Raw genomic sequence first — 12,766 nt, forward strand, 5'->3', positions numbered from 1 at the left:
CGCAACAGGGACAGCAAGCACCCTCTTGCCTTGCGTGCGAAGGCAGCCCCAGGACAGTGGCCATCGCTGACAAGTGTTAATGACAAGAGGGCTGGTCATGGGTGAGCAGGTGGTGGGAGGCCCGAGCAACGGGGAGACAGCGGCCTGGGAAGGGGTCACAGGGCCCTGAGCCCAGACAGAGAGGAAGCTGTCGAGGGCACAAACCCCGGTTTTATTGGTCTGGTCTCTTCACAGGGAGCCTCCCGCTCAGAGAACCACAGGGCCCGCTAGTGGAGGGGGAGGGTGGCGTCCGCAGACTTCCAGAGTCCAGCCCAGTGCGCGCTCAGCGCCCTGGTGCTGGGAGGAGAGAAGGGAGGTGGCTCTCTGGGTGTGGGGCCCCGGGTCCTTTCTTCACAGCGGGAGGTAGAAGGGGTCACATAAAGTTCTTTATTACAGACCTACAAAAAATGAGAGAATTATATATTACTCTCATTTGTTTGGGTTTCTCCTTTCCTTCTTTTTCTTTTTATAAAACAGCAGGGAAGAAAGACGCAGGAGGCAGAGGAGCCAGGCACCGGGGTTAGGATGAGACGCCGGGGCCGGGGAGATGAGGACCAAGCCATCCCTGCTCGACAGTAACGCTGTGGGCTGGCCCAGCCTCTCTCCGCGGGCCTCGGGAGAACTACGGCAGCCCCAGAGAGAGTGGGTGGGAGACAGCTGTCCCCAGACCAGCAGCAGCACCATTCCTCTGGAGGCCACCCTGGCCGCCGGCCGGGTCGGAAGCACTGGAGGAGGACCCACACTCGGAGGCTGGGTCTGCCCAGCATGGGCCCTCGGGCCCAGACGGAAGGGAGGAGGCGGGGTGGGCCTACACTGGGCTGTGAGCTCCATCGGGTGCCCCGGGGACCACGGGGCCCCAGCGGGCAAGGGCAATCGGGGCTCTTCCCTGCTGCTCAGCCGATCAGCTTCTTCAGGAAGGCCTCCAGCTGGTCCTCATCCTTGATGCCCACAAACTTGTCCACCACGTCCCCATTCTTCATGGCCAGCACGGTGGGCACAGCCGACACCTAGATGGAGGAGGCAAGGGAGGCCAAGGCATTCAGAGGTGACGTGAACTCTTCAACTGCCATCCCCAAGCCTTCGTGGGGAAGGCCAGTGGCTTATGTAGGGCAGTGACTGCCCAAAGCCATGGGCGGGGCCCTCTCCCTGGTGCAGGGGTACTGCAGGGCCCGGAGGTCCAGCCCTGCAGAAACTTTTCCACTGTGGGCTCCCAGAAGTACCCTGCCTCCCCCAACCACACGGCTGACTCACTGGCCCAGTGGTTTGGCTGGAATGACAGGGGATTAAAATAACCCTTGCAGCTGCAGGCCGGGCTGGGGGCAGGGCGGAGCCGTGGGGCAGTCCGCACTGGGCAGAGACCGGGAGGTGGGAGACTCTGCCTCCTGGCTCTGCCCCTCACGGGCTGGGGGCCGTGGCCGGGCCACACCTCCTTCAGGGCCGCACGGCCCTCTTCCATCCAGCAGGGGTGGTGGTACCTACCTACGCTGACGGTTTAGGATAGGGATTACAGGCTTAGATACAAAGTTGAGTGATTAGGAGCATGGGCTCTGGAGCTGGCCGACCCCATCCATCTGGGCAGCTATGGGCGAGCCACTCCATCACTCTCAAGTATCAGTGTTACCATCTGCAAACCGGAGACACTGGCGGCGCTTACAGCAGAGGGTATACGGGTTGAACGAAACCGGGAGTGCAGACTCTCAGCACAGCGCCCCGCACCTGGCAGGGCCGGCAGCAGTGGTAGACTCCGGCATGGCGCCCGACACGCTGTGGGTGCCCCGAAAATGGTGGCCGCAGGGGGCAGGGCAGGAAGATCTAACACAGACCCCTGGGGAGCCTCTTTAGCTCCATGCCGTGCCGGTTAACGGGGTCCAGAAGGTCACTGACTCCTTCTGGACAGTGTGGGAAGAGGGCTCAGCCATGCAGGACCTGCCGATGATTTATAGCGGGGGCAGGAGACAACATTCCTGGCCTACGAAGCATCTTCTCCAGCTGCCGCAGGGGACATGCACAGGTCACGTGCTACGTAAATAAGGCCCACGGCTTTGGCACTGAGCATTTTCTGTTCCCCGGGCGCCCTGCCTGACACTGGTGGCCACTTGAAAAAAATATATAAACAGAACAAGATAAACACGCTTTTCTTACACACAAGTTAACTACAAAGTAACAGTAGTGATTTAGACAAACATACCAGGCCCTCACATACCCTGAGGGCTGTCCCACCCATGAGTCATCTTGAGGAGCCAGCCTTAAGATTTACAGTGTTTCAACTCCATATGTCAGTTATAAGAAAGGACAGCAGGCCACCCGGAGACTTCACAGGGCAGGCTTGTACCGCTCCCCCCCACCATGGCCTTTGGGGACAAAAACAGCAAGTAAGATGACACAGCCCCTGTCCTTGTTAGTATCTTCAGGCCCCTTCAAGGACCATCCTGGGGCTAATGTGGGTGGCAGGTGTGTGCAGACCCATCAGGCAATGGGCTGACCACATGTCACTGGTTCCTGTCCCTGGAATTTTTTTTAAATAAAGACTTTATTTACCTATTTATTGTTTTAGAGAGAGGGGGAGGGAAGGAGAAAGAGAGGGAGAGAAACATCAACGTGTGGTTGCCCCTCATGCGCCCCCAAATGGGGACTTGGCCTGCAACCCAGGCACGTGTCCTGCCTGGGAATCAAACTGGTGACCCTGTGGTTCAGAGGCCTGTGCTCAATCCACTGAGCTACACCAGCCTGGGCCCTGTCCCTGTAATTCTTGACTCTGGCATGGGCGACTGCAAGGGTCCAGCAGCTGGCCCGCTCTGTCACCAGGCACAAGCTTGCTCCCGGATGCACCCAAGCCTCTGAGACGCAAGGTTTGATGGTAAGATTACAGGGCTGGTGCTTTGTGCTTTTGCCCCCTCTAGTGGTCTGTGAGGGAATTGGCCTCAAATCTGGCAACTTTCAAGTACCAGTCAACTCTGCCCTTGTTCAATCCCACCCTGTGCTGTTTCTTTCTTTTTTTTAAAAAAAAAAATTTATTTGTTTATTTTTAGAGAGGGGAAGGGGAGGGATAAAGAGAGGGAGAGAAACATCAATCTGTGGTTGCCTTTCAGGCAAGCCCCTCACTGGGGACCCGGCCTGCAACCCAGCCATGTGCTGTGACTGGGAATCAAACCAGCAACCCTTGGGTTTGCAGGCCTGCGCTCAATCCACTGAGCTATGCCAGCCAGGGCTCTGTGCTGTTTCTTAATAAAAGCAAAAGCTGTATGTCAGTGCACGAGAAGTGACCTAATTGTCTTTACGTGTCCTCTGAGCAGGACTGGACCCGCTCTGAGGTGGCATGGAGTGGACTCAGTTTCCCTCAAGAACTCCAGACGGGGGAGTCGTGCTGTGATCGCGCTGGTGTAAACTCCCACGTGCGCTCGCACACGCAGATATGTGCGGCAGCTGCGTGTACAGCACCCGTGTCACGACTGCATTTTCATGACACCAAGGTCCAGTCACTCCTGGCCACGGGCACGCTCTGAAGGCTGAGCGTGCGTGCACACACGTGGCCGCGGGTGTGCCACAGGCAGGATTCCCCACACTGCAGGGGTGCCTGGGCTGTGCCTGGGCTCCCCTCACCTCCGAGGAGGGGCTGGTCCCTACAAACACCGCCTTAAACGGAAGTGCACAGGTGCCGGGCACGTTCTTCCGGAGCAGAGACGCAGGCGTAAGAGGGGCCACGGTGAAGCCAGAATTCGGCATCCTTCCCAGCTCGGGCAGCCCTGAGGGCCGAGGGGCTGGAGGATGGTGGAAAACTGTGCTGGAAGTGCTCCCTGTCCTGTGCACCATGCAGCCACCTGCCGGCCACCTGCCATGCCTGGCTACAGGCCCTGAGAACTCAGGACAGGGGCATGTGTGTGTGTGGGGGGTCTCTTCCCGCTGACCCGCAGCCCACCCCCACCCTCCTGCACTGCCACTGAGCTGGCTGGCCCTGCCGGGTCTCCTCCCGCCTCACCCGGGTTTCCTCCATTTGCGAGTTGTTAAGGGTCTACTGAGGGACAGGCACGGCGCTAGGTCTGTGAGAGACCAGCGACTTCCTCCTGACGGCAGAACGGAGGCAGAGAAAGGTCACCGTCACCCGGCTACCACATCCTGGCTGCTTTTTAAGTGGCAGGGACGACACTAACCATGTGTGCCAGCTACCTCAAATGCTTGCCTCTTTCCAGATCTGAAGGCTGAAGTGGCGAGGAGCGGAGCTGGGATTTGAAACAAGATCTGTCCGCCTCTGCTGCTGGCGAAGCAGTGGCCGGATTACACCAAGCCCGGCCGGCCGAAGAGTGAGGAACGGGAGATAGACTCTGAGTCCCCGCAGGGCTGGGGAGCGCGTGCGGAGGAGAAGCAGTAAAGGAGGCCCTGCTTCGGCCGAGAAATGCCAAATGCTTTGCAGAAGCTTTTAGATACAGGAGGCTTCTTAGAAAAACTATTATTAAAAAAATCAACTATACAATCAACTATACAACACTCTGGAAGAGGCAACAGCACCTCGGAGACAGTAAAAAGGTCAGGGGTTGCCAGGGGTTCTGGGGGAGGAGGGAAGAAGGGGTGGGGCCCAGCAGATCCCTAGGGTGGTGCCACTGTTCTGCAGGACGCTGCACTAGGGGACGCAGCTGTCACCCGTCTGTCCATGCAAGTGAGATCCCCACGCGGACAGGCAGCCTGTGCCCCCAGCAGGTGGGATGGGCCTTCACAAGGACGCCGCGGCCCCAAGGCCAGCCCGGGGCTTCAGAACTTTTGCTCCTTGATAGCCGGTTGGAGACTCTGCAGTAGCATTACCTGGAAGCCTGTTAGAAATGCAGAATGTTGGGCCCTTCTGGACCTGCTCAATCAGGCTGCTTTTCAACACCCCGGGTCATGCCCTGGCTGGTGCGGCTCAGTGGACTGAGCGCCAGCTGGATTCCCCGCGGGGGCACACGCCTGGGTTGCTGGCTGGGTCCCCGAATGGAGGCGTGTGAGAGGCGACTGATCAATGTTTCTCTTGCTTCTTTCACATGTCGATGTTTCTCTCCCTCTTTATCACCTCCCCCATAAACAAATAAACAAATAAAATCTTGAGAGGCACTGACTTAGAAGATTTTCAAAATAGTGGGATATAGCAATGATGGAAGTATATAGTACCTTCCAACTATGAAATATTATTAGTTGAACTGTCTGTGAAGTTATATGGAACATTAAAAAGAAAAAAACGGAAACGACCCAAATGAGGTCCCCCAAACACGGGCAGTCGCCGTGCTGGGGTGGTAGGACTAGAGGCGACTCCCCCGCCCCTGTAGCTGCGCGGCTGTCTCCCAACGCTTCTCAAAGGGCAGCCCGGAAGATGAGGAAACAGCAGGGTAACACTCCAAGGGGGAGGTCAGAAGCAGAAGCCCCGGCGGAAAGCATAAAGGCCGACGGGCCACAGCCACATCCAGACCCAGTTTCCCGCCCCCTGCCCCCCGGCTGGCAAGGCCTGAGTGCCCCCAAATGCCCAGCTGTTCTGCGGGCACCCCAGGGGCAGGGAGAGCTGAATGCTCTCCCACTCCCAAGCCAGGGCAGCGAGGAGTCTAGCGCGGGGCCGTCCACAGACACCAAAACCCCACGGCCCCGCGTGACTTTCCCTTCCCTCTCCTTTGGGAGACAGTGAAATTCCAGGGTGGGCAGTTGACTGAAGCGTAACATGTGGGAGGGGTGGGGGGGCATCTGTGTGAGGAAGGAGACCACCCATCCTCAGGGTGTCCTGAGCTGGGCGCAGTGCTCAGGAAGAGGTGCCTACTTCCCTGCACAGAACCTTCAGCGTTTTCTCCAACAAGTGATCCAAACGTATGGAAAAGCACTTCAGGCCCCGGAGGAAGCTATCCCAGCAGGGACTATGGATCCCTTAGCTGAAACTTCCTTCTCAGGCTCTTCCAAAAGAACAGGTGTGCCGGAAGGAAGAAGAGGGCTGGGGGAGGGGTCAGGAAGCATCCCGGCTGGAGCTTCCGAAATCTGCAATGACGTCTGCCCGAGCTCAGCAAAACAAAGGGGTAGGGATCCGGTGCCTGGGCCCAGCAGCCTCAGGGGCTTTCTGCGTGGCCCGTGCATGCTACCTGGGCAGTGGACAGGGAGGAGGACAGAGATCTCATGAGACCTCTCTGCACTCCACAGTTCCCAGGCTTAACCCAGGACTCTGGTGCCCAGCTCTACATCACCAGGCCCCCCGGAATGCAGACGGGTGGCCTGGGGAACTCTCACCACCTCCTTGACCACTGTCAGCAGGGACTGGGTCACTCTTCTTTGCATCTGCACCAGCTATGGCAGCTCCTGGCACATGGCTGGCGCTCAGCATGTGTCTGCTGAAATTCCACTGGCTGGGGGCGGAGCCTAACCCCCTCCAACCCGCCCATCACCCTGCTAGATCCAGATATTTCAAGAGAAAGAGAAATCTGGATTTTTGTGGGAAATCTTCTGAGTTCTAAATAGCAACATCTGGGTTGGTATTTTAAAAAAAGCACTTGGAGAGCCAGTCCAAACCTGCCCCGGGGCTGGCCCTGGCCCACAGGTGCCACCGTGGCTCTGTAGTAACACGGTCCTTAGCGCGGTTGTGCAGACCCCTCCAACATGGCCACGGTGGCTTTCCCAGCTGCCTGCTCCTTGCTGCACCCTTCCCTCCAGCCATCCAGCCACGACGGACACCCGCCCTTGCTCTAACTACAGTGGTCTCCAAGGCCCAGAGGATGCCCCCACTTCCCGCACATTTCCCGTTCCTCTTCCTCCAGCACGCTCTGCTCCACAGGCCCTGCTGTTCTGCGAGCACGCGGGGGAGACCCTGACCTCAGGGCCTTTGTATGTGATGTCTGTGCTGCCCAGGCTGCTCTTCCAAAGGGCTGCATGGTTCACTCTGTGCTCCCAGGTCGTAGTCAGATGTCAGCTTCCCATCGAGGCTGCCCCCAGCCCACCCTTTAACAAGGAAAGCCTCCCCAATCCCACACTCTGCACTCCTGCCCCTTCTCCAGAGTTGTTTGTGTCTGTGCTGTCTACGGCCACTTCAGGGCTACACGCACGGGATCTGCAACAGTGACCAATGCCTACGAAGCCTCAAATATGCACCACCTCGTCCTTCAGAGACAAGTTTGCCAACGCCGACCTAAAATGCCACAGTGCAGGCTCCATGGAGACTGGAGGTTGTCGGTTTTGTTCACTGCCACATCCTCAGCACCAAGCACAGCACCTGGCATGTAAGGGACTCTAAGTGAACGGCGGTCGAATGAACACGCAACCAAATTGAACACGTCGGGTGACGTCACATACTTGCGTGTGCTGTGCTCCGGGTCCCTCCTGCTTCGTGCATCGTTCCCAGCTATGCGCAGAGAGTCCCTCTAACAGGACGCCTTCCCTGTCCCCTCCAGCCCCGCCCCAGGTGCCATTGGGTCCTTCTTCTGTGCATCTCTTCTCCCAGTCCTTCTCACCCCACACTGAGGTGATCTGTCTACGTGTTCCTTCCCACTACACTAAGAGCTGCTTGGGGTCAGGGGGCTCATCTCGTCTGCGCCAGAGTCACGAATGCCCGGCACACTGCAGGGCTCGCGAATGACTGCGGGCTGAGCATGTGGATGAATGCACTCAGGAAGGAAGAAATGCACCCATGTCCTGAAGTACACAGAACCACCCGCTGTTTGGGGTCACGCATTCTACTTCCTGAAGGTGGTAAAGAGGGACACATGGCTCAGAGGTTTGATGGACTCACCTCTGTCAAGTGCTCTGAACCCCTGGGAGCTCAAAAAAAAAAAACAAACAAACAAACCCAAGACACCTCCCCTTACTGGCTCTCTGGTGGTCCCCAAGACACCCACCGACTGCACCAGCTATCCTGTGGCCCCAAGCACCCCCAGACCAGCTGCCCTGGGCAGTCCCCTGCCGATCCATACCTCATACTCTATGGCGAGGTCTGTGTGGTCGTCAATGTCCACCTTGGCCATCACCACCTTTCCATGCTGCTTGGCCACCGCCTTCTCTAACCGTGGCCCCAGGATCTTGCAGGGGCCACACCACCTCGGAAGGGGAGAAAGGAAGCATCCTGTCACAAAAGTGCTCACCAGCTGATCTCCGTTCTCCCCAGAACATGCCCTTGACCCACATCTTTCTGGGGGACCTTTTGCCCTTATTACCTCTGTTTACAGTGTCTGAATATTAACCTGTAATGTCGACATGCCAAATGGTAATGCTAAGAGATTCGGCAACAGGGGAATTCTCACAGGTCCCTAAGTTCTAAAACAAAGGCCTCAGACTCTCACGACGGTTATTTCGCTTTCTTTGACATGTCTAAAAAAGACGATTCTCGCTGGCTGGCGTACCTCAGTGGATTGAGCGCGGGCTGGGAACCAAAGCATCGCAGGTTCGATTCCCAGTCAGGGCACGTGCCTGGGCTGCAGGCCATGGCCCCCAGCAACCACACATTGATGTTTCTCTCTCTCTCTTTCTCCCTCCCTTCCCTCTCTAAAAATAAATAAATAAAAGTTTCAAAAAAAAAAAAAAGACGATTGGTCATGTGGAAGGATATGGGATTGGAAGTTAAAAGGTCTGGGTTCAAAGACAGGCTCCTCCTCAGCCAGCTGGCTGTTCTGGGGCCCAGTTTCCTCACTGGAAAAAGACAGGCCGCGCCTCTCAGGGCTGTGATGAAAAATCAGCTAAGGCACCGTGGATCAACATGGTACATAAGATACAGCATTCCTTCAAATACCTTATTGACAGAACTAAAGGCGAAGAAACCGATGGCTAGAGTGTCCACGACACGCCAGTCACCGCACCGGGACCTTCTCAGCTTTTCCTACCTAGAACCCTCCACGCTGCCAAGGAAAGGAGAACTAGGAAACTGAGGCCCATACCAGTGAAGCAACTTACGCAATGGCACGGAGCTGGTGAGAAGCACAGCTGACACCACAGCCCAAGGCTGTGTTCCAAGTGTCTTCTTTCAGCCCCAGGCTACCCTGCGACTCCCAGGCCCTGCCACAGCGGCCAGCGCTGCAGCACTGAACACAGGTGTTTCCCTCAATGGGGTGAGCTTTCAAGAACCGCCGTCTTCCCTAGGCACGTGGCATTAAGGACAGCGCCCGGCACTGAAGGAACAGGCCCACACCCTGCTTCTGTGCTGGAGAAGGGAAGGAAGCAGCATCCCATTCACCACCTGCCTGGGAAGCCCCCTCTGGAGTGCGCACCATACCAGGAGGGCAGGACAGCCCTGCGTCCCACGACTCCCTGGCTGGTGACTCCTATCTTACTTTCAGCCTTTGAAATGTTTTCCATTCTGAGATGTCAATGAATGAACCTATCACACCTGAAAGCCCAGTCTGCGAGACCTTATCTCCCGCTACCAGTGAAGAAAGGGAAGCACAAGGACACCCACTGGCCTGCCCGGGGTGCGTGGTGAGTCAGAGAAAGAACGGGAAAGCAAGCAAAAGAACCTGCCAAGATTTGCACAGAAAGCCTCCCAACTTGTAACTCAGGCAATGAGGGTTCCTTCTAGAATGTCTCCTTCTGACGGGTTCATCCAGTTTTTTTTTTTTTTTGGTAGCCAGGCATCTAGCCAGGCCCCAAAGGTCTGGAAATGAAAAAGGTCAGGCTAAAAGTCAGTAGGCCACAGGCACTGAAATATCCTGAGAACAAACTCATGCAGCACCGAAAAGAAACTCCTGCCCACTCTATGCACGCCCGGGCGCCGCTGGGGTGGCACTGAGACCTCTTAGCCATCCCTTTCCAGCGTGGGTGGCAGGGTGTTAAAACCAAACCGACTTGTCTGCAGGGCCAGGAACTGGTACACACCAAGAGCCACAGAGTGCTACAGTTTTATTACCCCTGTTTTGGTACAAGCTGAAGACGACTCTCAGCCATTCGGGCAGTAGAGTCAGGACACAAGTGTTTCCTGGCACCAATAAGAGCTTGAAAGACTGTTTACTGGTCTGTCTCCTACCCAACTGCACTCATTTCTTTGGGAGCAGGGATTGGGCCTTGCCAGTATTTGGAGTGAGTCTGTGTATGAGACGCATCCAATGTGGTGCTGAGACAGAGCTGGCTCTCAAAGATATCTGAACAAGTGACACCCCAGTCTTCTCCTGGACCCCAGAACTCACTGCGCATGAAAATCCACAACCACTGGTGTCTCACTGTTGACAACTCGGTCTTGAAAGTCAGTGCCATCCTGGACGTTAAAGGTCGTTGTACAGACTCTGGTGGTGTATAATGACCGGGCTTGGCTGGCTGTTACTGTCGCGTCACCAGGACTGCCTTGCAGGGGCCGCAGAGCCCTGGAGGTGAGCGGTGCCCACCGACCTTGAGGGGGCTTCCTGGAGGTGACGAAGGCCAGGAACCTCCTCAGGAGAAGTCGCTGAGCCATCTGTGAGGGGAAGAGGCAGGAATAGCTTCAGCCAACAACCGGAAGTCAACACACCAGAGGAAGAAAGGTACTGGGAATACAGGTGGACTCAAGATGCAGGGCTGGAAGCAAAATGCCAGGAACTAAAGAACCTTTCTGGAGTAGAGGTGAGTGAAGGAAGAACCAAACGGTAGAAGGAGCTGCAAAGCAGGTCAGGAAAACTGGGTTGACAACCCAAAAGGAGTCAGGTTATCCGTGGAATTACAACAGAAGGGAGGCAGGAGCCGATATTTACCAAGCACGTGCCAAGGGCCACATGCCTTACATACATTATAATCCTCCCAGGTCAACTTTGGAGAAAGTTTCTGTAGTACTGCCCGTATTACCGATATGGAATCTGAGGCTCAGTTAAGTTGTGGTATGCCGAGAGTAACCCAACTACTACACGAGAGTCAACATAGAAACCCTAGGCCGTCTGCAAAGTCCTTTCTCTATCAATTACTTTTAAAAAGGTATTTTAATGGGAAATTAGGGATAAAGAGGGGTTGTTAAAGATCAGGAAAGAGGAACCACGACAATTCAAGGAGGAACTAAAAAGCACAGAACCAGGTATGTATGTGTGGGGTAGCTAAAAAACAGGGGACGCGTGTGTGGAGGGAAGTGGGGAAATCGGCCGTCGCCAGGGACCCCTGCTCTCCGGCGGGCACGTCCTCCCGCCCGGGGCCTCGGCCCGCTCGGTCGCCGGCCCCCCGCAGGAACGCGCCCGCAGCGTGCCTCAGCCGCGACGCCACCTCCCGCCATCCCTACGGGCCTCCTACCTCCCCGTAGCGCGAGCGGAGGGTTGCACAGCCCGGCCCGCCCCGCCCCGCCTGTCAAGGGCACTTCTGCCGTCACTTCCTTAGAGGAGGGGCTTATCGTCACTTCCGGGGACAAGCGACCTGGAGCACGTCTCTCTGCAACTGGAGGGTCGGCCCGGATTTCCCGCGAATGGCGGGGAAAGACCGCTAAAGGGGCGGAGCCTCAGTTAGGAACCTGAAAAGAGGGACACAGGCCGAAGAGACCGGAATAGGGAGGGCGGACCCTTGGGGAGGGACCGGAAAACGTGTTGACTGGGGGTGGGGGGAGGGGCCGGAAGAGGCGGGCGGGCCCTGGAGGACGGACCGGAAAAGGAGGTGAAAGGAGGGGGAAGCCCGAGGGAGGTGCTCTTGGGAGAGAAAGGAGGAGGGGAGGAGTGATTGTGAAGTGTGTTAACTCAGTCTGCTTTAAAGTCAGCCAGCACTGGCCGCCCCTCTGCCCCATTTATCGTCTCCCCCAAAACTCTTAGACTTGTTGGGAGGTGCTTTCCTTTCACTTTGCAAACGAGGAAGCTACACTCCTGAATGGGTATAGTTCCCGTCAGTGGTCAAAAGACCCTGCCTAGGAGTCAAGAGACTGCTTTTTGTCCCTTGTCTGTAACATACGACTGCATGACCTCGTGGTTTTGGGGGAGTCAGCCTGCCCCCGGGGCCTTCAGTTTCCCGTTCTGTGGCCTGAAGGTCTGGGCTTGTCACGCACCTCTTTGAACTTGCTGGGGAACTGGGCACCAGATGGTGGGGATACCTGGAAGGCCTGCCTTTGAGGCCTTGGGTCAAGTGTGGTGACCTGTGAACCTTGGGCCTGGGCCTTCCTTTCACACTCTGGGGGTTCAGACCTAGGCACCCCAAGATGCCCTTTAGTGGCATGGGAATTGTTTTGAGCTAAGGACAATTTTAACTTCAGGCTCAAGAGTAACATCTGCCCCTCTCTTTAACTACCTAGAAACACATGAATTAGGGGCCTTGCCCATAATAAGAGATTATCAGTGACAATGTTTTTGACTCATCTGCATGACAGGGCAGACTTCTGTTTACTAAACATCTATTCTTAGCATTTTGCAATGACCCTTTGAAGCCCCCAAAGTACCTTACGTCATCAGTAGCTCAGAGGATCTTACATACTCACGTTCTCTTTCTCTCAGCCTCTCCTGCACATGGCGGTCTGCAACTTTCTCATGTATGTGAGGTTGCCCTGTAAATGTAGGACATTTGCTTATTTTATCTTGATAATCTGTCCCATGCCTATTTGATTATTAGACCAGAAGAAAGAACATTGAGAGTGGAGGAGAGTTGATCGCTCCTGCCAACACCTGTTGTCACTGTCACGGACAGTGGGAGTGCTGACACCTGTGTGTCCCAGGCTGGGGTGTTCGGGCTGCCTGTCACCTACCAGACCCCATAAGCACAGACAGGGATCGAATCTTTTGGGGCACTTTATTCAGATGGCCGGTGATCTGAGAAGACAGTGAGTTTGTACCCTAACAGACCATCTTAAATTTTATTTTAAATTGACCAGTTTTAGTGTCGCAGG

General features: G+C 56.0%; 1 protein-coding gene across 2 annotated transcripts; it reads right to left on the reverse strand.

Moving 5' to 3' along the window:
* Positions 1–389: 389 nt before the first annotated feature.
* TXN2 (thioredoxin 2) lies at positions 390–11,373 on the reverse strand. Of its 2 annotated transcripts, XM_036019571.1 has the most exons (5): positions 10,677–10,698; positions 10,140–10,402; positions 7,941–8,064; positions 926–1,046; positions 390–437 (listed from the first exon to the last, which is right to left on the reverse strand). In XM_036019571.1, the coding sequence occupies exons 2-4, from the start codon at positions 10,400–10,402 to the stop codon at positions 933–935; spliced, it is 501 nt and encodes a 166-aa protein (XP_035875464.1). In that variant the 5' UTR covers positions 10,677–10,698; the 3' UTR covers positions 390–437; positions 926–932. The 2 variants fall into 2 exon arrangements, with proteins under 2 accessions (XP_035875464.1, XP_028388022.1); XM_028532221.2 differs by lacking the exon at positions 10,677–10,698 and adding an exon at positions 11,200–11,373 and having other exon boundaries at positions 404–1,046.
* Positions 11,374–12,766: the final 1,393 nt, after the last annotated feature.

The sequence above is a fragment of the Phyllostomus discolor genome, chromosome 2, assembly GCF_004126475.2.
Source record: "Phyllostomus discolor isolate MPI-MPIP mPhyDis1 chromosome 2, mPhyDis1.pri.v3, whole genome shotgun sequence".
Taxonomy (NCBI): domain Eukaryota; kingdom Metazoa; phylum Chordata; class Mammalia; order Chiroptera; family Phyllostomidae; genus Phyllostomus; species Phyllostomus discolor.